This window comes from Brachycentrus maculatus, unplaced genomic scaffold (assembly GCF_059751285.1).
Source record: "Brachycentrus maculatus isolate JH-2025_06_01 unplaced genomic scaffold, ASM5975128v1 h1tg000136l, whole genome shotgun sequence".
NCBI classification, from domain to species: domain Eukaryota; kingdom Metazoa; phylum Arthropoda; class Insecta; order Trichoptera; family Brachycentridae; genus Brachycentrus; species Brachycentrus maculatus.
In genome coordinates this window covers 490,893-516,062 of record NW_028280889.1, presented here as the reverse complement: position 1 = coordinate 516,062, position 25,170 = coordinate 490,893, and the positions used below count along the sequence as shown (strand labels likewise).

The window sequence follows — 25,170 nt, the reverse complement described above, 5'->3', positions numbered from 1 at the left end:
TATAATAGATGTGCGAATAGTGAAATAAGGAAGGAATGCAAAACTGAGATAAGCATTATCGATAAAATTTAGAAAGGTGTGTTGAGATGGTTTGGACATGTAGAACGAATGAGTGAGGAAAGAACGGTAAAACAAATTTATGAGGCGAATGTAAGTGGAAAAAAGAGCAGAGGAAGACCGAAAAAAACATGGCACGATCAGGTATGCCAAATACTTATAATATAAATAAAGTAAGTGGTCAGGTTAGGAGTCGCAACAATCGGCGAGTATGTATGAGGAGATGCATGAACGTGGAAGAGGCGAAGAATGTTTGCAAAGACAGAGTGGTGTGGCGTTCTATTCTCTCTGCCTACCCCTGCGGAGAAGCGGCGTGATGGCTAGTTAGTTAAATTCACAACGTAAGTGCTTCAGATATAAATTTTATACAAAATTATAGGTCAAGGACTTTGAAATGCTCGAAGACCCACTGACGCAGGTAGAATAACTGCGTAAAGGCGGTGTAAGTGTTGGGGCGGCAAGAGTATCCTTCTTCAGAGAGCGGTCCGTTGCTGACGATCCCTCGCAAGTACCAGCGCCTGACGTCGTACTCCATCGTGGGGAACACGAGCCCGCCGCCGCTGTCTCCCTTGCACACGGCAGAGCCTGGAAAGTACCACAAGATGTCCCTCATTTAGCGTCGGTCATTTTTATCTTTGTCTGTTGTGTAATGAAGAGTCCGCATTTGCGAAGTGGACTTTTAATATTATTTTTTGACATATCAACATAGATGAAGGAGAATATGGAAGTCTGAGCGTTTACCGGGCTCACGACCGTCATAGGCTGGTTTAAATGGTCTCTTTACACATGTGTAACATTCTCCAATTCTACCCACGATTGATAAACCCGCTACTAAAATTCTTGGAAGTTCTATATATATGATCCAATTCAATCAAGTGAGATAAAGAAGCTTTTATTTTTTATAAAAGTTTCTGCTCAATAACTAAGCTTTTTCATCTCACCAATAGATGTCTCTAGTAAAAATGATTTTTGTACAATATTTCGAAATTCGATCATATATATATAGAACTTCCAAGAATTTTAGTAGTGGGGTTATCAATCATGGGTAGAATTGGAGAATGATACACATGTGTAAAGAGACCATTTAAACCAGCCTATGACGGTAATTTTGACGGTAGAATTTGAGTAATGTGGTCGTCAATTATGGTTAGAATTGGTGAATGTTACACGTGTGTAAACTGATCATACACAACCAGCCTATGATGGTCGTAAGCCCCGTAAATGCCCAAATGTCCGTATTCTCCGTCATCTATGTTGAGATGTCTTAAAATAATATGATTCTTAAAATCTATTGTGACACGTGTTTCAACGCATTCAGCATCATTTTCAAACACCGTCTGTGAATCTAAGTCTAAATTTTAGAGTTGAAAGGAGCGGGCGGTGATAAATTTCGTTTTATCAATGAAGTAGAGCCAAAGAGTGGAAGATTAAGTATAAATTAGTCATAACTTTATTTAATTATTTATTCAAACTTCACACTGGGGAACTTCTAGAAAATTTGGTGATGGACTTACAGCCTTGTATTATTTAGATTGGCAGTGACAGGTATATTGAAAGCTTTTAAATGTAAATTCATAGTAAAATCGGGATACAATTTTATGTTGTTTCACATTTTCAATAAATTTCGCAATATAGTTAAAAAAAAAAATTGCTTAGCAAGAGCAGATCTGTCAGGAAGCCTAGATGCTTCTGTATCAGATCTGGGCATGCGGTGGGACAGCTTTCAATATTTAAACTTCATGTACAGAAAAGAAGTAAGTACATTGGCGGGCTTATTGCCAAAAAGCAATATCTTCCAACCAAACAAAAACAGACTAGTGATATTGGTCAAAACGTTTGATACCATATATAGCTGTTTGCAATCAGAGGGTAGATAGTAATTGAACATTAAAAATAAACACAAATAACAAATTGATGATAGCAAAGAAGGCAAAGGTCAGAATGTTACGGTCAATGGAGAGCGCTACAGAACCATGATTACTGACTTCTTCGCACCTCAGTTGAATGGCATTGATGTGACAGAGCTGTGGTTTCAACAAGAGGGCGCAACATGCCACACGGCGGGCGCCAACATCAATTTATTGTGGAATTTTTGAATTTTTGAACTCGAAAAAAAAAACAGCCATATATATTTTTTTAATTTAAACTTCATGTACAGAAAAGAAATAAGTACATTGGCGGGCTTATTGATAAAAAGCAATATCTTCCAACCAACCAAAAACAGACTAGTGATATTGGTCAAAACGTTTGATACCATATATAGCTGTTTGCAATCAGAGGGTAGATAGTAATTGAACATTAAAAATAAACATAAATTGCAAATTGATGATAGCAAAGAAGGCAAAGGTCAGAATGTTACGGTCAATGGAGAGCGCTACAGAACCATGATTACTGACTTCTTCGCACCTCAGTTGAATGGCATTGATGTGGCAGAGCTGTGGTTTCAACAAGATGGCGCAACATGCCACACGGCGGGCGCCACCATCAATTTATTGTGGAAATTTTGAATTTTCGAACTCGAAAAAAAAAACAGCCCTATGTATTTTTTAAATTTAAACTTCATGTACAGAAAAGAAATATACTTATTTCATTAGCGGGCTTATTGATAAAAAACAATATCTTCCAACCAACCAAAAACAGACTAGTGATATTGGTCAAAACGTTTAATACCATATATAGCTATTTGCAATCAGAGGGTAGATAGTAATTGAACATTAAAAATAAACATAAATTACAAATTGATGATGACAACGAAGGCAAAGGAAAAGGGGAGTTTAGGGGAGGAGGTTTGATGGAGAGTTAGGATTCTAATGATAAATATTAATGTCTCAGATGTTTCTTAACACGTTATTAGAGAAGGTGCATTTAGGATTTTTACGGAGTGTGGAAGTTTTTGGTGAGAGTATTTTAATGATTTTGAATTAAAATAAACCCTGATGGTGACAAGGTTCTTGGCGAAACCGGTAGGTTAAATTGTATCAAAAAAAGTGGTGAAAACAAATTTTATTAATTTTATAAAGTTTATAAAATGTGCCACAAAGTATCTGCGGAAAACATTCAAGAAATGAAGGTGCATTTGTTTACAAGGAGAGGTGATTCATTCCATAGTCTGGTCGCCGGATAGAGAAGGAATTACTGCAGAATGATGTGTTACGGAGGCGGAGGAGACGGAGAAGTGTCTCCGCCTTCGTAGTGTAATGGTCAGCACGCTCGGCTACCGTTCTGGAGGTCCCGGGTTCGATTCCCAAGGGGGTAAAATAAATATAAGTGATTTTTTCACTGTAGTATTTATTCAATAACATTACCCTGGACTGGTACCTGAAGCGGAGGGCTGATCACCTTTCCTTCATGTGTAAACGATAAAGATAACACTGCGTTTATATGACGCAGTGCCCTATGCATCATTGGGGTGCGGATAAGGGTTTTTATTATTAACAATATTATATTGTGAAATGCAAAAAAATATGAATTCTAAAATTTAATTTAATTAAAAAAATAAATTCTAAATATCTCGAAGACTCTTGCCTGATATTTTTTGTACTTTAAATTATTATATTTTTTGTGCAATTAAAATAAAGTGCAGTGCCCTATGCATCATTGGGGTGCGGATAGGGATTTTATATATAATAATAATAATAATAAAACCCTTATCCGCACCCGAATGGTGCATAGGGCACTGCGTCATATAAACGCAGTATTATCTTGATCGTTTACACATGAATGAAAGGTGATCACCCCTTCGCTTCAGGTACCAGTCCAGGGTAATATTGAATAAATATGACAGTGAAAAAATCACTAATATTTATTTGACCCCCCTGGGAATCGAACCCGGGACCTCCAGAACGGTAGCCGAGCGTGCTGACCATTACACTACGGAGGCGGACAAATTATTATTATATATACATATATTATATATATTATATTATTATTATATGATGTGTTATGGCGAGGAGTGGAAAGTGTTCTTTGGATAGCTCACCGTTTAAATATCCTGCACAGATTTTGTCTAGAGTAAGGTATCTGTTATAATTGTATTTGTCCAACTCCTTGGTGCAGTCTTCAATGGCCACCACTGGGAGATTCAAGACTCTCAATTCCTCAGACGTATTTCCGGTCTCCGTTATCCCCCAACCAGCTACCTGAGGATAAACCAAGAGCACACTTACAGACAATATTAATTAACATATCGCTCACTCGTTTCAACTACTACTACTACTACTACCGTCACGCCGTTTCCCCGCAGGGGTAGGCAGAGAGGATGGAACGCCACACTCTTCTGTCCTGACATACACTCCTCGCCTCCTTCACATCCATACATCTAGTCATACATGCCCTCCGATTACGCAGACTTTTGACACTGCCAGATTTTAGGTTCTGATTGATCTGATCGTGCCAAGTCTTTTTCGGTCGTCCACGTTCTGTTTTCCCTCTCACATTCGCCACATATATTTTCTTAGTCATTCTCTCGCTATCCATTCGCTCCACATGTCCATACCACCGCAAAGAACTCTCCCTAATCTTTTCAATTATTCCTCGTTCAGCCTTACATTCCTTTCTTACATCGTCGTTTTTAATTCTGTCATATAATGATTTTCCACACATTCGTCTGTCATTCATTCACTCCTTTCAAGAACGTCATAAATCAAAAATCGCCAATTTTCAGTTGTGCATGTTTTCGGAATGCCCAGAAAATGTACTATATCCCAGAAAAATAGGCATATTTTTAACTTAATATTTACCCGCTACAGAGCGTAAAGTGTTATTTTTGCATTTTGAAGAAAAGATATTGTTTAATTATTTTTTTAAATAAACTAAATATTTTTCAAATGGTTAAAAAACCTCCAGGTTTTACTTAAAAAGATCTGTTGCACAGTAAAAAGTTCAATAAGTGGCTTGATATTTATTTTGAATACATTGTATTATATTTTTAAACTTTAAAAACATTCTCCTGAAAAATGATTTTGATTTATGACGTTCTTCAAAGGAGTGAGCGGTATTAACCTTCCCCTCCCGGTGATGGTCCGCCTCCGTAGTGTAATGGTCAGCACGCTCGGCTCCCGTACTGGAGGTCCCGGATTCGATTCCCAGAGGGGGTCAAATAAATATTAGTGATTTTTTCACTCAAATATTTATTCAATATTACACTGGACTGGTACCTGAAGCCGAGGGCTGATCACCTTTCTTTCGTGTGTTAACGATCAAGATAACACTGCGTTTATATGATGCAGTGCCCTATGCACCATTGGGCTACAAATAGGGGTTCGTTCGTTCGTTCCTAATGATATGTATTTACTACAACTCGACTTTTCAAATGAGAAAATCAGAAAAAAATATATTATTTTTTGACATCTCATCAAAGATGAAGAAGAATATGGAAGTTTGGGCATTTACGGGGCTGACGACCGTCATAGGCTGGTTTAAGTGATCACTACAAACACGTGTAACATTCACTAATTCTACCCATTGTTGACAACCACACTACTCAAATTCTTGGAAGTTCTATATATATGAACCAATTTTGAAACGTTGTTCTTGAATCACTTCACTAGAGACATCTATTGGTGAGATGTAAAGAAGCTTTTTACTAAGCAGAAACTGGATTATAATCACACACATGAGAAACGCCAGAAAATATATATTTTTTTTAATATTTAAGCTTATAATTTGACCAGATAATTTATTTACAACATTTTGAGTGTGTCCAAATACTTTGTCACAAGTTTTTGGACACACTTAAAATGTTGTAGTATAAAATATAATAGATTCGGGTTTTTTCAATAAATAATTTAAGCAAAATTTTAAATCGAAACAAACTTAGGTAATTAATGTCTTACATATAAGCCGCTTGTGCACGACACGGAATTTTACCGTCCGGCAGTCCGGTTTTGAAAAATGAAAGCAACTATGAGAGTTTAACATGATTTAATTTACGCAACTTAAACACACCAAACAAGAGCACCAATCCGAAGAAAGATGGGCAAAAGCACAAGGCAATCGTTTTAAAATGCTAACTGACATGCCGGACGGTACAAATCCATGTAATTCCGTGTAGAGCACAAACCGCTCACTCCTTTCAAGAACGTCATAAATCAAAAAACTTGATTTTTCAGGAGAACGTTTTTAAAGTTTAAAAATATAATACAATGTATTAAAAAAAATATCAAGCCACTTATTGAACTTTTTTCTGAGCAACAGATATTTTTAGGTAAAACCTGAAGGTGTTTTCTCCATTTGAAAAATATTTTTTTTATTTAAAAAAATAATTAAACAATACCTTTTCTTCAAAATGAAAAAACAACATTTTCTTCCCTGTAGCGGGTAAATATTAAGTTAAACATATGATTCTTTTTCTGGGGTATAGTACATTTTCTAGGCATTCTGAAAACATGCATAACTCAAAATTGACGATTTTTGATTTATGACGTTCTTGAAAGGAGTGAGCGAAACGCCCATAGTCTTTGTGGAATGAATTAAACAGTTTTGGAGCTATGAAAAATGAGTGTCTTTGCGCAAGTCTGGATTTGCAAAAAGGGATTTCTAGTAAATTATCCACTGATGCTCGCCGACTCTGTCCCTCTCTCTCTCTATCTCTTCCTTCTCTCTACCTTGCCGAGACTGTTGTGTCGGATGTGGTGCGCATTGTGCGCCTCCACAGACAGGTCGTAGCAAGCCGGGTGGATGGAGTCGTGGAACCTGAATGGGTCTTCTAGCACCAGGATCGCCAAATCACTCTGGTGATTCTGTTCATCTCCTCTGTACCTTCGAGGGAGAATTATCTGCCTAATCTGCAACACAAATAAAGAAACTCAATAAAAAAGCTTTCCTCATCCCACTATAGATGCCTCTAGTGCAAGGGTGGCCAACCCGCGGCCCGCGGGCCACACGCGGCCCCCCCGGGTGTCTACTTGCGGCCCTTTATTTATTATTTTTTTTATTTGTATACATTTATTTAAATCACAATTTATACATATTTCGAACTTTTTTTTGTAGAGACCCACCAAGCCACCTTGTGTGTCTTGTCGGTGGAGCTCTTTTTTAATACTTTTTTATTGTTTTTAACGATTTTAACCTAATATAGACACAAAAAAGAGAAAAAAATTGACAATATAAACATTTTACAATTTTCATAAAACTAACTCTTGATCATTTACCCATTCCTTTATTTCGCCTTTGTTCCATATTTTATTTTGACCTCTAACCTCCGTTGGCAACAAATTAAAAATGTTCGGAACGATATATTGCAGTGTTGGACTCCCATATTTACTGTTAATTCTTGGGACTATCAAACCTTCGTTGTGTTTAAATCATGTATCATGGTTGTGTACTAAAGGATTTCGATATTTTTGTCTAGTTTGTTGTTCAACGATGATACTCATCCACAATATTCCACGTACCGGCAGTAATTTTAAATGTTTATAAGTATATGAAGATTGGATTGTCCCTTTGATTATATATATATGACTGGGCACAATTTTTTTGATTATAGAATACTGCAGATTTTGAACCCGCGGAGCAAATCACACATTTTTTCTTTTATTGTACACAAAACCACCAAAAGAATATTCCATCGTGCGTAGTTCGTATTATATCCCATATATGGGTGTATTTCACTATCCTGACAATTTCAAGACCCATAACAGCGTCAAGTAGTAAAGACGTTAACAGAAGAACTGAGATGTTTTTAAGACAGATGGACTTTAAACTATTTTTTCGTGGAATTTAAAACAAAGCCAACATGCCTGATATGCAATGATTCTGTTTCTATCTTGAAAAAGTATAACATTAAACAGCATTACGAGGCTACACATGCAAACAAGTTAGAAAAGTAACTTATAATAACATAATTAACTTATAATATTATATCGCTCACTCCATTCAGGAACGTCATAAATCAAAAATCGACAATTTTAAGTTGTGCATGTTTTCGGAATGCCCAGAAAATGTACAATATCCCAGCAAAAGATATTTTTAACTTAATATTTACCCGCTACAGGGCAGAAAGTGTTGTTTGTACATTTTGAAGAAAAGGCAGTGTAATATTATTTTTTAAATATACTAAATATTTTTCAAATGCAGAAAAAACCTTCAGGTTTTACCTAAAAAGATCTTTTTAATAGAATTATATTATCCACTGACACTTCGTGATGGAATTGCATTTTTAATTTATTATTAGATTAAAACCAATATTTTTAGCTTTTCCACTTTTTTATTTGACCAGCGACCGGGTTTCGTCGTTACCGACCAGTCTGATGATGTCGGTAACGATGAAACCCGGTCGCTGGTCAAATAAAAAAGTGGAAAAGCTAAAAATATTGGTTTTAATCTAATAATAAACTAAAAAGATCTGTTGCACTGTAAAAAGTTCAATAAGTGGCTTGATATTTATTTTCAATACATTATATTATATTTTTAAACTTTAAAAACGTTCTCCTGAAAAATCAAGTTTTTTTTATTTATGACGTTCATGAAAGGAGTGAGCGATATATAGTGCATTGTCCCGTAAAGTGTGTGCCGCGGCACACTGGTGTACCGTGGTGACTAGTTGGTGTGCCGCGGAAAAAAGTCTAGTTTTGTGAAAATAACACAATTGCTCCGAATTTCGATTGCCTGTGCTCAGTTAAGTAGGCTCATATTTTGCATTTAACATAACATGTTAAATATGTTACCATAATATGGTAAATATGCACCTCTGAAATTTCTTAACTTGGTAGGTGTACCTTGAATAGAAAAAGTTTGCGGAACACTGCTGAACTCTCACACACTGTATTATTTGGAGGAATAAAATAACTTTAGCGGTTCACAACGGCGTGCTAGTACCGACACTAATGTATGGAAGCGAAACATGGAACTGGCAAAGGAAGGATGAAAGCAGAGTGAATGCTGTTGAAATGCGCTCCCTCAGACGAATGTGTGGAAAATCATTGTATGACAGAATTAAAAACGAAGATATAAGAAAGGAATGTAAGGCTGAACGAGGAATAATTGAAAAGATTAGAAAGAGCTCTTTGCGGTGGTATGGACATGTGGAGCGAATGGATAGCGAGAGAATGACTAATAAAATATATGTGGCGAATGTGAGAGGGAAAACAGAACGTGGACGACCGAAAAAGTCTTGGCACGATCAGATCAATCAGAACCTAAAATCTGGCGGTGTCAAAAGTCTGCGTAATCGGAGGGCATGTATGACTAGATGTATGGATGTGAAGGAGTGTATGTCAGGACAGAAGAGTGTGGCGTTCCATCCTCTCTGCCTAACCCTGCGGGGAAACGGCGTGATGGTAGTAATAGTAGTAGTAGTATAAAATAACTTTGTCCGCCTCCGTGGTGTAATGGTCAGCGTGTTTAGCTACCGTGCTGGAGGTCCCGCGTTCGATTGCCAGAGGGGGGTGAAAATAAATATTAGATTTAACACTGTAATATTCATTTAATATTACCCTGGACTGGTTCCTGAAGCGCAAGAGTGATCACCTTGCCTTCATGTAAGTAATTATCAAGATAACACTGCGTCTATTTAATGCAGTGCCCTATGCACCATTAGGTGCGTATAAGAGTTATAAATAGGTAAGTAAAAATAACTTTGTATTAAATGTTATATTTTATTGTTTAAAAAAAACTATAAAAAAAAACAATTATGTGACAATTGTTTCACCTAGTTATAGCATTTTGAAACGAATGTATTGATTAAATGGGCTGACGGCCCTTATATAGCTGTACTATGTATAATTCAGCAAAGCTACGATCTTATTTACCTTTGAAGTCTGTACTCCAATATCCTGCGGATGGTCCCAAGATCTGTAGTACTTTCCTGCAGCAACTCGATAGTACTCTTCAGCAATCTTGGTTTTACGTTGTTCATCAAAGAAGCAATGGGCAGCTGAAATAAAAATCAACAGGCATTAGGAACAGTTTGTATAGGGTACAGCTAGAGCCCTGGTGAAGAGCCAAGGTGGTCTTGCTCTCTCGGGGGAACAACTCTGGATAGATACAATGATTGAACGAAAAAGCAATGTGCAGCTGAAATAAAAGTCAACAGGCATTAGGAACAGTTTGTATAGGGTACATCTAGAGCCCTGGTGAAGAGCCAAGGTGGTCTTGCTCTCTCGGGGGAACAACTCTGGATAGATACAATGATTGAACGAAAAAGCAATGTGCAGCTGAAATAAAAGTCAACAGGCATTAGGAACAGTTTGTATAGGGTACAGCTAGAGCCCTGGTGAAGAGCCAAGGTGGTCTTGCTCTCTCGGGGGAACAACTCTGGATAGATACAATGATTGAACGAAAAAGCAATGTGCAGCTGAAATAAAAATCAACAGGTATTAGGAAGAGTTTGTATAGGGTACAGCTAGAGCCCTGGTGAAGAGTCATGTCTTGCTCTTTCCGGAGAACAACTCTGGATAGACACAATGACTGATCGAAAAAGCAATGGGCAGCTGAAATAAAAGTCAACAGGCATTCAGAAGAGTTTGTAAAGGGTACAGCTAGAGCACTGGTGAAGAGCCAAGGTGGTTTTCCTCTCTCCGGGGAACAACTCTGAATAGCCACTGGATATAGCAGCATAACATTATCCAGGCAGCCTTCATAAAGAACTGGGAGTGCGTTTATGTAACATGGTTTATCATTCAAAAGGCGTTTTATCTTTTTATTTCATTTAAATCAAAAATACATACATAATAAGTACTTACATAAAATAATAAAAGACTGAAAAAATGAATAGTAATCCATAAATAAAAATTAAATAACTTCATGTTACATAAAATATGTGTATGTATACATAATTATTTTTTTTAAATGGTTTTAATATGAAGATGATGAAGATATGGTATACAAAATTATACGAATGAACATTCGGTTAAAATTGGTAAAAAACAATAAAAATGTATTAAAAAAGAACTCCACCGACAAGACACACAAGGTGGCTTGGTGGGTCTCTGCAAAAAAAAAGTTCGAAACATGTATAAATTTTATTATTAGATTAAAACCAATATTTTTAGCTTTTCCACTTTTTTATTTGACCAGCGACCGGGTTTCGTCGTTACCGACATCATCAGACCAGTCTGATGATGTCGGTAACGACGAAACCCGGTCGCTGGTCAAATAAAAAAGTGGAAAAGCTAAAAATATTGGTTTTAATCTAATAATAAATTAAAAATGCAATTCCATCACGAAGTGTCAGTGGATAATATAAATCTACATGTATAAATTGTGATTTAAATAAACATATACAAATAAAAAAAATTAAAATAAAAATAATAAAAAAACTGTGATAAAAAATGTAGATACATATATATCGATTTACAAAAAATTTAATCAAAAAAACTTTTAGGCCGTAAATGGAAAACGTGCCTTAATTGAAGAGGGCCGTTACAGCGAAATGATGTATAAAGAGCGGCCGTATAGCGAGGTATGGGTGTATTTCAAAATCAAGGCATTACCGCTGATGACGATGTGTGTGTGAAGCAATGTTCCTCCACATATTTGCTCAAAAGCGTCTCCGACCCGTTGGTATACTCCAATATGCCAAGGAAAAGTATCCTTTTTGGTGACGGGAGCGTTGACAATGTGCGAGATCCCAAACGACTTCTCATAACCGCAATCTGAAATCGGTAATCACAAAAATGTATCGCCAATGCTGTACCGTCTTTGTCTCTGCCTACAGTTATCAATCCAGACTTCTCCAATTTATATCTTCCTATTCTTGCCTGTATAGGCCTACGTGTATCATCTCTACATATTTTTATCTATTTAAGCTTCTTCAATCTATCTCTTCCTATTCTCGTTTGTCTCTGCCTACCTGTATCATCTGTCTCTGCCTACTATTATCAATATAGGCTTCTTCAATCTATATCTTCCTATTTTTGCCTGTATAGGCCTATATGTATCATCTCTGTCTCTGAAGATTTGTATCATCTCTACCTATTTTTATCTATTTAGGCTTCTTCAATCTATCTCTACTTATTCTCGCCTGTCTCTGCCTACCTTTATCATCTTTGTCTCTGCCTACTAATATCAATCCAAGCTTCTTCAATCTATATCTTCCTATTCTTGCTTGTATAGGCCTACGTGTATCATCTCTGTCTCTGAAGATCTGTATCATCTCTACCTATTTTTATCTATTTAGGCTTCTTCAATCTATCTCTTCCTATTCTCGTCTGTCTCTGCCTACCTGTATCACCTCTGTCTCTCTTTATATTCATCATCTCTACTTATTATTATCTGTCTTTGTCTGTCTCAATCAATCTATATTTTCGCCTGTATAAGCCTACCTTTTGTTATCTATTTAGGCTTCTTCAATCTGTCTCTTCCTATTCTCGTCTGTCTCTACCTACTGTATCATCTCTGTCTCTGCCTAATTGTATCATCTCTACCTATTTTTATCTATTTAGGCTTCTTCAATATATGTGACGGATTTTGATTGATGGATATAAACTAAATGTGATATTAACTCTTACCACTCTGTAGGCCAGACATTCTGGCCCGTATGATTCTAGTAGGCAGCTCCGTGGGCCACAATGTCTGGCCGGGCGCAGGTATAACTTTAATCACAGTTATGAGAAAAAATGGTCAGAGTGGAAAGGGTTAATCCTTGTACATAATAGGCAAGAAAAATTTTCAAGGCAACATTAAAATTTAACCTGTCCGGGAGTATGGACGTAAATTTTTTCTCAGTTGTTCTTGCTTTTCTCAGTTGTTGGGAATAAAGTCTTACCTGGTCTACACTTGGGGGTGTCGGTCCACCTTCCTTTGCTGCATACGGCGTCGGTAAGTAACTCAACGGGTATATGGCCATCCTTGCACGTCGGATGTATGGTGGAACCGTGGGGCAGAAACTCGTCGCAAGGGATGATGCTGTATGTCGGCGAACGACATTCGAAATCCACCGAATGAGATATCAACATTTTGCATCTTTCTAAAAAATACATAAAAAAAATTATAATTAAAATGTGACTTTGTTTTAAAATCACCGTAAATATTTTAACTCTGTCCTTGCAAACATTCTTCGCCTCTTTCACGTTCATGCATCTCCTCATACATACCCGCCGATTGTTACGACTTCTAACCTGACCACTTTCAAGTATTTGGCATACCTGATCGTGCCATGTTTTTCTCGGTCTTCCTCTGCTTCTTTTCCCACTAACATTCGCCTCATAAATTTGTTTTACCATTCTTTCCTCACTCATTCGTTCTACATGTCCAAACCATCTCAACACACCTTTCTTAATTTTATCGATAAAGCTTATCTCAGCTTTGCATTCCTTCCTTATTTCACTATTCGCACATCTATCATACATCGTTTTGTCGCACATTCTTCTGAGAGATCGCATTTCGACTGCATTCAGTCTACTTTCATCCTTCTTTTGCCAACTCCATGTTTCACTTCCATACATTAGAGTTGGAACCAGGACTCCGTTGTGCACTGCCAGTTTAGCTTCCGCTGATAGGTTTTTATTTACTATAACTGATTTCAGTGCACCATTCACTTTGTTCCCAGCATTCACTCTCCTTTCTATGTCTTTATCAATCTTTCCATTATAATATTATAAAAATAATATTTTATTATAACTTAATTATAATGTCTTCCGGTTTCGAAGCTAACCGCTTCTTTATCAAGACTGATCAATACTTAATTATTAACATTTTAATTACAAAATGGAAAATCACAAAGTTAGTGCTTCAAATGTAAATTCCAAAAAAATTAATTGCTGATTCTTTGGGGAACATATTCTAAATCTCGAAATTGATCAAATAATTATGAAAAAAAAAAAATAATATATTTTTTTTAAATATAAATATTTGTGTTTATATTATTTACACAAATATTTCAATTAAATACTATTTCTGTGAGCCTAAGCGGCTCATTATTAGAAATAGGTATCAAATTGTGGTAGAGTGGGTTCGAACCGAAAAACTCTGCCTTAAGAGTCCCCGACACTAACCACGGGACCACAAACCGACACATCTTCTTTTTTTTTTAATGGCATCTCACCCTTCTAGAGTATTCTAGCCAGTGTCGAATGATTGATTATAATTACTTATAACCATAATAACTGTGGAAAGTCTGCCTCCGTGGTGTAATAGTCAGCACGTTCAGCTACCGTGCTGGATGCCCCGGGTTTGATTCCCAGGGGGGGTTGAAAATAAATATAGTGATTTTACACTATAATATTTACTTCATATTACCCTGGATTGGTCCCTGAAGCGCAGGAGTGATCCTCGCCTTCATGTAAGTATCGATCAAGATAACACTGCGTCAATACGATGCAGTTCCCTATGCACCATTGGGATAGCGGTTAGAAGAAGAAGAAGACAATTACTGTAAAATTGATGAAAATAAAGAATGAGGTAAATATTTTTTTTTAAAGGAAAAATAATTTTGATTTTATTATTTACACAAATATTTAAATTTCATACTATTTCTGTGAGCCTAAGCGGCTCATTATTAGAAATAGCTATCAAATTTTGTTAGAGTGGGTTCGAACCGAGAAACTTTGACTTAAGAGACCGCGACACTAACCACGGGACCACAACCGGACACAGTTGAAAGGAGTTGACAGGTAAGGAGTCGTAAGAAATCAAGGAAGAGATGGAATGGTGAACAGTTGCAAGGCTCGTTAGTGATGTTTGAGGCGCTTCTAGAAGGTCATCATAGATAGCTCTAACTCACTCAGGCAGACGGGTGTCGACGACCACTGGTTGTGCCCTTTGCACATTGCGTAGTCCTTCTCCGGGTCATACAGGTCTTCGCAGAATGGCCAAATGGCCGTTCCGTTCTTTACAATGCTTCCCGGAACTACTACACCCTGTTCGTATCCGGCCACTGAGTAATCTCCGTGAAGTGGTTTGGCCGGCAAAACACAGCCAGAACTGAAACATGGATTCATTTGGCCATCTTGATATATTCAGAATCGCAAAAACACACACTTAATAAATAAACAATCAATCGTGGACCCAACATTTTCATTTTCGTATTATTTTTTGACATCTCATCAAAGATGAAGGAGAATATAAAAGTCTGGGCATTTACGGGGTTGACGACCGTCATAGGCTCGTTTGAGTGATCACTTTACACATGTGTAACATTCACCAATTGTACCCATTATTGACAACGACACTACTCAAGTTCTTGGAAGTTCTATATATTTATGAACCAATTTAGAAACCTTGTTCTTGTATCACTAGAACTTCACTAGAGACATCTATTGGTGAGATGTAAAGAAGCTTTTTATTAGAGAAAAGAGAAAAAATTAAACAAAAATATTTCAAATTATTAATATTTTACCGTCCATCGGGCACATTTGGTACTGCCAGAACTTCTTTCACCTGTTCTGAAAGAAAAAAATTAAACAAAATTAGTCTAAATGATCGTAATTTACCAAAATTTCGATGAAAAACTAATTTTTACAATGTTTTAAGAAAAAAATTATTTTCGTAAAATGTTATCTGGATTTATAAAAAAACATGGTAGCGACTTAACGAATACTTGGCCTTCAGATGTTGGACAACATATAATTGGTTATAAAAAATAACGTTCCTTTGATTAACAACGATATAAATTTTCCGTAAAGTCCACTATTTGTTGACTATACGGAACATTGGTGAAGCAAGATTTGTAACCGCGCACTTTAGTTTCTTGCGACTCATATACCCTGACCTATTTCGACTAACATCCTTTATAGCAAGGTAGACCACCAAAGAGATGGATTGACAGCTGGGAGTCGACATCGCAGGAGGCTAATCCCTCTTAAAAACAGGCCTCAAGGCCTACACCACTCAGAAGAAGAAGAATATGAAAGGGATATTTAACTGTACATACTTGTGCAAGTCGGCGTAGCTGACCAGGATGACCCGTCACAGGTTGCCAGAGATATATCCGACACATCGTACCCAAATTCGCAAGAGTATTGGATGTATGAAAATTGTTGGATGACGTCTCCTGGCTTCAAGTCCAGCTCAGCGTCACCAATTACGACATATTTTCCGTTTGGTGGGAAGTTTGGAAGCACGCAACTGCTTTCTGTATTACTGCAAAAGAAAATTTACACAATAAAACATGTCGCTCGCTCCTTTCAAGAACGTCATAAATCAAAAGTCGTCAATTTTCAGTTGTGCATGTTTTCGGAATGCTCAGAAAATTTACAAAATCACAGCAAAAGAAGCATATTTTTAACTTAATTTTTACCAGCTACAGGGCAGAAAGTGTTGTTTGAGCATTTTGAAGAAAAGGTATTGTTTAATTATTTTTTTAAATATAGGTACTTAATATTTTTCAAATGGAGAAAAAACCTTCAGGTTTACCTAAAAAGATCTGTTGCATAGTAAAAAGTTCAATAAGAGGCTTGATATTTATTTTTAATACATTGTATTATATTTTTAAACTTTAAAAACGTTCTCCTGAAAAATCAAGTTTTTTTATTTATGACATTCTTGAAAGGAGTGAGTGATGTGTGTCGTTACTTGTGAAAGGGATCATTAATAGAGTGTCGATAAATAATGGTTGAGTGGGAAATGCGATGACTGACAATTTTCTGTATTTGCACTGTTCCGTATCTGTCTGCTGTGCTGGCCGGGGTTGTAGAAGCGTCTGTGTACCGGCCAACGTCGGGTCGGAATCGGATCTAGCTGACTAACTGAACTAACTAAATACTAATCCCTTTCACTGCCTACATCGGGGTACTTCTAGAATATTTGGTGGTGGATTTACAAACTTGTATTTATTTAGATTGGCAGTGACAGGGATATTGAAAGCTTTTAAATGTAAATTCACAGTAAAATAGGGATACAATTTCGTTTCAAATTTGCAATGAATTTAGTAACTTATTTCAAAACGAATATATTAATTGCTTTGCAAGAGAGGTCTATCAGGAAGCCTAGATGCTTCTGTATCAGATCTGGGAATGCGGTGGGACAGCTTTCAAAACTATTACCTAGTAGTCTACTACTACTACCATCGTGCCGTTTCCCCGCAGAGGTAGGCAGAGAGGATGGAACGCCACACTCTTCTGTCCTGACATACACTCCTCGCCTCCTTCATGTCCATACATCTTATCATACATACCCTCCGATTATGCAGACTTTTGACGCTACCAGATTTTAGATTATTTTACGGTTCTTTCCTCACTCATATGTTCCACATGTCCAAACCATCTCAACGCACCTTTCTTAATTTTTTTGATAATGCATATCTCAGCCTTGCATTCTTTCCTTATTTCTTAAAGAGATAAATATATTAAAAGATCTAATATAAAATACAAGTATTTGATTTTAACAGAAAATAAAAAATAAAAAAATAAAAAATGTGCTTTATTATATATTCATAAATTAAAAGAAGAAGCTACTTAGATCCGTTTTTTTAAATAAATAATTTCATCGTTATCTTAAATTTAAGCAATTGATGTATATCATATAGAACATTTTGAGTGTGTCCAAATACTTGTTCACAAAATCTGGATTATCTCCAATTACAGGAGTTATTTTCATATTATTTTTTGACATCTCATCAAAGATGAAGAAGAATATGGAAGATCAAATTATTTAAGTGATCACATTACACGTGTGCAAAGTGATCACTTAAACCAGCCTATGACGGTCGTCAGCCCCGTAAATGCCCAGACTTCCATATTCTTCTTCATGTTTGATGAGATGTCAAAAAATAATATCTATCAAATAGTCTTTATGGAATGAATTCAACAGATGAACAAGAATACAAAAGTCTGGGCTTATGACCTATCATAGACTGGTTAAGTGATCACTTTACACACTTGAAACATTCACCACGATTGATTACCCACCCAAGTGAAGAGTGACCATGGCTTGATAGGATGGAAATATATACATATGTATAAAAGAAAATTGACGCGACATTTCTCACAAAGTACTTGATGCAGTAGATAATATTACCTTTCAGTTATTTTGGTTGGCTCGATTGGTTGGATTTCTGTGAACAGAAAAATATACATAAATTTATGTGTACACAGTTGATGGAGATTACATTAACGACATGTTGAGTGTGTCCAAATACTTGTTCACAAATCTGGATTATCTCCAATTAAAGGAGTTATTTTTCATATTATTTTTTGACATCTCATCAAAGATGAAGAAGAATATGTAAATAAATTATCTGGTCAAATTATCAGCTAAAATAATAAAAGGAAAAGGATATTTTCTGGCGTCTCTCATATATGTGAGTTTCTGCTCAATAAAAAAGCTTCTTCATCTCACCAATAGATGTCTCTGGTGAAATTCCAGTGATTCTTGTACAATGTTTTGAAATTGGTTTATGTATATAGAACTTCCGACAATTTGAGTAGTGTGGGTTGTCAATCATGGGTAGAATTGGTGAATGTTACACGTGTGTAAACACTTAAACCAGCCTTCGACGGTCGTAAACTCCATAAATGCCCAGACTTCCATATTCTTCGTTATCTGTGTTGCGATGTCAAAAAATAATTTAGATTACATTTATCGTCATATTTTTCATATTTGCAATCGTAAGACGGCAGGGGAGCCTGCCATGTCGTCAGACCCGTAAATGCCCAGACTTCCATATTCTTCTTCATCTTTGATGAGATGTCAAAAAATAATATGAAAATAATAGGGGGTTGAATTAATTCTCGCCGTTTTTTGTAGTATTTTGAATTGAAAATATTTTTTTTATTTAAAGTAAGAATTTATTCAAAGTATTGCCCTTCTTTCTCGACTACTTTGGCCCATCTTTCAGGAAGAAGTCGTATTCCCCTATAAAAGAAAACCTTGTCTTTTGAGGCAATCTAATTTTCCACCCATAACTCGACTTCTCGATAACTTTTGAAAATTTCTCTCGATAATCCATGCTGCATGGACCGAAACAGATGATAATCGGATGGTGCGACGTCAGGGGAGTAGGGCGGGTGTGACAGAACCTCCCAGCCGAAGGAGTTTATCTGTTCTTTTACCACTTTGGCAACATGCGGGCGCGCGTTATCGTGCAGAATAAGAATCGACTCGTCCCTGGCTGCGTATTCTGGACGTTTTTCTTCAATTGCTGTTTTCAGTTTGATCATTTGCTGCTTGTAAACCTATGCTGTGACTGTTTGGCCTGCTTTGAGAAGCTCGAAAAAATTACTCCCTGCTGATTCCACCAAATGCAAAGCATCGTTTTTGAGGCGTGAATGTTGCGTTTTGCAATGCTGGCTTCAGCAGGGAGTGGCTGACCTGGCAGGCAGATGACAAAGAAGATCCACTTTTCATCGCTGGTGATGACGCGTTGCAAAAAACCTTTTCTGTGATGCCGTTGCAAGAGTGAATCACACATGCAAAGTCGACTTTCAATATCTCTCTCCTTCAGAGCATACGGGACCCAGTTTCCCTGCCGATGAACAAGGCCCATAGCCTTAATTTTGAGGCGGCTTGAGGCGGTTGAAAGTGCCACGTGGGTGTTCGAGGTAGCGGGGGACAGGAAAACAAAAAAAAGAAAGGAATATATTTAAATCACAGAGAAATATTAAATTTTTATAAACGGCAAGAACTAATTCAACCCCCTAATAACTCCTGTAATTGGAGATAATCCAGATTAGTATTTGGACACACTCAAAATGTTGTAAAAACCACTGACCTTGATATTTTATTTATTTTCATACCTCAAATGGGACTCAAGTTTTTACTTGCATTTTGTACACTAAGTAAAAGTATCGTTGGGTAATATATCCAAAATAAAACAAGGTTTCTTGGATTGAATTCTACATTTATTTATGTATATGTTAACACGTGACGCGTTTCATCTTCTTAGAACATCATCAAACACTGACAGTTTTGCATCCTAAACAGGTCAGTGTTTGATAATGTCCTATGAAGACGAAACGGGTCACGTATTAACATATACATAAATAAATGTAGAATTCAATCCAACAAGCCTTGTTTAATTTTGGATACATTACCCAACAATTCAATATGAAATTCTACCAACTGTCTGCAGTTACAATAAATAAGTAAAAGTATCATTTGATACTTTTAATTATTTATTGTAACTTGTAACTCAGGACCTTGCCCGAAAGGCGTGCAATATGGAACCATGTAATACGTCAAGAAGGTCTCTTGCATGCCATAATGGAGGGTATGACCGAGGGGACAAACTCCAGGGGACGCCCACGCCCAGAGTACCTGGAGGACCTGTGCTGAGACTAGGACGTGCGCTGCTCATCATATGCACATTTCAAAAGAACCGCACAAGACAGGGAAGAATGGAAAAGAAGAACAGAGGAAATTGCTGCAAACCAATCCCAGGATTGAAACCAGAGAAGAAGATCATTTGATAACTTACTTTGTATGCATCTGGGCCGAGTGGACCATGAGGTTTCCTCGCACACCGACACTCCGTTCTCTGTCAGGACATAGCCATCGTCGCAAGAGTACTCTATGAAGGTGTAGTACGGGACGGTTCTCCGGGCAGCGGCCGAAACAACTCTGGACGATAACGTGTACCTCCCATTCTCAGGAGTCGGAGGCAGTTGACATCTGTTGGCAGAATTAATTACGATTAATATTATGACAAGAAATAAAATTGAAAGCTGTCCCACCGCATGCCCAGATCTGATACAGAAGCATCTAGACTTCCTGACAGATCTGCTCTTGCTAAGCAATTTTTTTTAACTTAGTTGCGAAATTTATTGAAAATGTGAAACAATATAAAATTGTATCTCGATTTTACTGTGAGTTTACATTTAAAAGCTTTCAACATACCTGTCACTGCCAATCTAAATAAATACAAGATTGTAAGTCCATCATCGAATTTTCTAGAAGTACCCCAGTGTAGGCAGTGAAAGGAATTAGTGTTTAGTTCAATTAGTCAGCTAGATTCGATTCCAACTCGACGTTGGCCGGTACACAGACGCCCACAACCCCGACCAGCACAGCAGACAGACACGGAACAGTGCAAAGAAAAGAAAGTGCAAAGTGCAGTGCAAAGACATATTTCAAATTAGCTTAATTTCACAAAGCTTGTGTGTATACAATATTAAGGCGACTGTCGAGAAGCAGGCTGTCCGCCATGAGCAATTATTAGTATTGCATAATAACCGGAAACACCGTAAGAAACACTGATATCCACAGCATGTGTAAGACGGAAGATATCGTGAGGTGGGGACGACAATGTTTAATTTCGCAAAGCTTGTGCGTATACAATAGTAAGGCGACTGTCGAGAAGCAGGCTGTCCGCCATGAGCAATTATAGTATAATTGCATAATTGGTTTTATTTCAAACAAAATTCATAACATTGTTTGATTGTCTTTATTAATAATTTTGATTGTTAAAATTGATAAAAATGATTATTACTATACAGTTACATTAGTTTTTGGTTCAATGTGTATTTTCTTCTCACATCTAATCGCAGTAATGTTTTTTTTCTTCACAATTACCCTGATTGTACTTTCTGATTACCTCTGCATTTATATTATTTATAATCATAATAATTTTTTTATTTTCTCATTTGTTTATTTTAAATATGCTTCTTACTTTATGTTTTTCTCATTTATTTCTTTTAAATATGCTTCTTGTGCCCATTTATTATTCCTGTTTATTGTTTTTATATTTTGCCATGTATTAGTATTAGTTTTGGTTATTTACAAAAAATATTTTTTGTAACTTTATTATTTGTGTTCCAGTCTTGTTAACCTTAATCCCATGTCCCAAAATGAGAAATAGAAATTACTCATCGGGAATATTATATATATCTCTCACTCCTTTCAACAACGTCATACATAAAAAAAAGGTTTTTCAGGAGATCGTTTTTGAAGTTTAAAAATATAATATAATGTTTTAAAAATAAATATCAAGCCACTTATTGAAATTTTACTGTGCAACAGATCTTTAAAAACTTCAGGTAAAACCTGAATGTTTTTTCTCCATTTGAAAAATATTTAGTATATTTAAAAACAAATAAACAATACCTTTTGTTCAAAATGCAAAAACAATACTTTCCGCCCTGTAGCGGGTAAATATTAAGTTGAAAATATGCCGCTTTTGCTGGGATATAGTACATTTTCTGGGGATTCCGAAAACATGCACAACTGAAAACTGACGATTCTTGATATATAACGTTGTTGAAAGGAGTGAGCGATATATATATATATATATATATATATATATATATATATATATATATATATATATATATATATATATATAAAAATATATATATATATTTATATATATATATATATATATATATATATATATATATATATATATATAAATATATATATATATATATATATATATATATATATATATATATATATATATATATATATATATATATATATATATATATATATATATATGTACGACTTATATGACTTATGTATGAAATTGGTTGCAATATTTTTTTTAATTATTACTGTCTGTAATGTCACATGCCCTTAGGAAAATTTTAGGTCATCGATGCGGCCCAATTTGGCTCGGCCCGGCCTGCTATAGCTACTTCTGGAGCTGGTTTGTGAAGTCACGAGCTTCGCCTCATACCTGGAGCTGAAAAGGGCTGCAGAGTACGGGACTAATACCGATCCTTGCTGCAAACCAACGCACAGGATCGTGACCGTAAAAACAGATAGGTCCTACATAAAAATCTCACCCGTTATTGCTTTCAGCTGGAGATGTTGCAACCGCATCGACTGAAAACCAACAAAAAAAAAACTTCATTAGCCTTTTTTCATATTATTTTTTACATCTCGACAAAGATGAAGTCTGGGTATTTACGGGGCTTGCGACCGTCAAAGGCTCGTATTTAGATGATCACTTTACACACGAGTAACATTCACCAATTCTACCCATGATTGACAACCGCACTACTCAAATTCTTGGAAGTTCATATATATGAACCAATTTAAAAACCTTGTTCTTGAATCACTAGAACTTCACTAGAAACATCTATTGGTGAGATGTAAAGAAGCTTTTTATTAGAGAAAAGTGTTTATATATATATATATATATATATATATATATATATATATATATATATATATATATATATATATATATATTTATATATATATATATATATATATATATATATATATATATATATATATATATATATATATATATATATATATATATATATATATATATATATATATATATATATATATATATATATATATATATATATATATATATATATATATATATATATACATATATATAATCCAATTTACTCACTAGTGACATCTATTGGTGACAAGAAGAAGCTTTTTTACTGAGCAAAAAACAAGCCTTTTTTCCTGGAGGGATGAACAACATAAAACATTGTACGAAAAAAAGAGATCGAAGCCCGCCAGGTACTAAGTATAAAGGCGATAGCACGATGATTGGTACGTCGTATACCTGAAAACGCAATCCGGCGCGGAAGTAAAAGCGCACGCTTGTTTCTTGCGACAATATAACGAAGAAATAACTAAAAAAATATTGTAACCTTATTGTGACCTTGGCATAGAAAAAACCTATTTAGCATACCCCATTGTAAAAATGTTAAGAAATATTTAAACAAATGAATCAGAAGCTCCAACGCAAATCCAGACTCGCGCAAAGACCCTAATTTTTAAAAGCTCGAAAACTGTTTCATTCATTCCACAAAGACTATACGTTAGACATTGATTACCCAAGTTTCTTTCGATTTAAAATTTTGCTTGAATTATTTATTTTAAAAAAAAACAAATCTTAGTACCTTCTTCTTATAAACGTATAACTCATACAGTATATATTTGCTAACTTTTTTCATTTTCATGGTTTTCAGATTTGTTTTTTTATTAAAATCAAACACATATTTGTAATTTATATAAGCACTTTTAACCATTTTATGTTTCTGATATATCGCTCACTCCTTTCAACAAAAATCGTCAATTTTCAGTTGTGCATGTTTTCGGAATGCCCAGAAAATGTACTATATCCCAGCAAAAGCGGCATATTTTTAACTTAATATTTACCCGCTACAGGGCAGAATGTTTTGTTTTTGCATTTTGAAGAAATGGTATTGTTTAATTATTTTTTTAAATATACTTAATATTTTTCAAAAGGAGAAAAAACATTCATTTTTACCTAAAAATATCTGCTGCACAGTAAAAAGTTCAATAAGCGTCTTGAGATATTTATTTTTAATGCATTGTATTATATTTTTAAAAATTAAAAACGATCTCCTGAAAAATCAAGTTTTTTGATAAATGACGTTGAAAGGAGTGAGCGATATATTGAATTTTCCCCAGTGCCCTTTATTATAAGGTAAAATAAAATGTATACCCACACACAGGCCATGCCTTTGTGGGATCTTTTTTTTATTAATATTATATATTTTTTGTACTTGTAATTATAATATATTGTAATATGCAAAATAAAGAAAAAAATGCTATCAAAATATGGAGATTCACTCGTATATTTACACCGATATTTCACTTGTTTTAAAAATTTATTCACATTATTTAAGAAAGTGTTTATTAAAATAATTTACCGCTGTTTATAATAAGAAACGAGGCAAAAATCAAACAAGACATATCTCAACGTCTCACTTCGACATCCCGGATGCAACTAAACAAGTCAAGTGAGTCGTTCGCGAACCGGTTCTTGCAAATTTGCGAAAACCGGTTTTTAAACCGCCGAGTTTTTTTCTTTATTTTAAATTCTTTTGCATTCCACAACATATTTTTTATTATTTTATAAAGAGAAATATTTGTGTTTTTGTTATTAATAACACTGTGTTTATAATGCAGTGCCCTATGCACCATTGGGGTGCGGAAAAGGGTTTGAATGAATTGTGGTAGAGTGGGTTCGAACCGAGAAACTCTGACTTAAGAGTCCGCGACACTAACCACGGGACCAGAACCCTATAATATAATCACAAGTGTCAAAAATATTTAATATTAATACAAAAAAGATCCCATAAAGGCATGTCCTGTGTGTGGGTATACATTATATTTTAGGTTATAGTAAAGGAGACTGGCAAGAATAAAATAGAAATTATCGGAATAAAATTAGATTAAAAGTGCTAATATAAACTACAAAATTTGGATTTTAACAGAAAACAAAAAATCAAAAATGTGGAAATGAAAAAAAATTGCAAATATCGCTCACTCCTTTCAACACCAACATATATC

At 35.5% G+C, this 25,170-nt stretch overlaps 1 protein-coding gene across 1 annotated transcript; it reads right to left on the bottom strand.

The window, feature by feature from the left end:
- Positions 1-430: 430 nt before the first annotated feature.
- Positions 431-24,606, bottom strand: LOC148309211 (modular serine protease-like). Its single transcript, XM_088260471.1, has 13 exons — positions 24,528-24,606; positions 22,659-22,698; positions 20,351-20,544; positions 17,953-17,989; positions 15,869-16,077; positions 15,335-15,380; positions 14,720-14,919; positions 12,764-12,964; positions 11,490-11,651; positions 9,807-9,931; positions 6,663-6,842; positions 4,037-4,196; positions 431-642 (listed from the first exon to the last, which is right to left on the bottom strand). The coding sequence occupies exons 1-13, from the start codon at positions 24,568-24,570 to the stop codon at positions 431-433; spliced, it is 1,809 nt and encodes a 602-aa protein (XP_088116597.1). The 5' UTR covers positions 24,571-24,606.
- Positions 24,607-25,170: the final 564 nt, after the last annotated feature.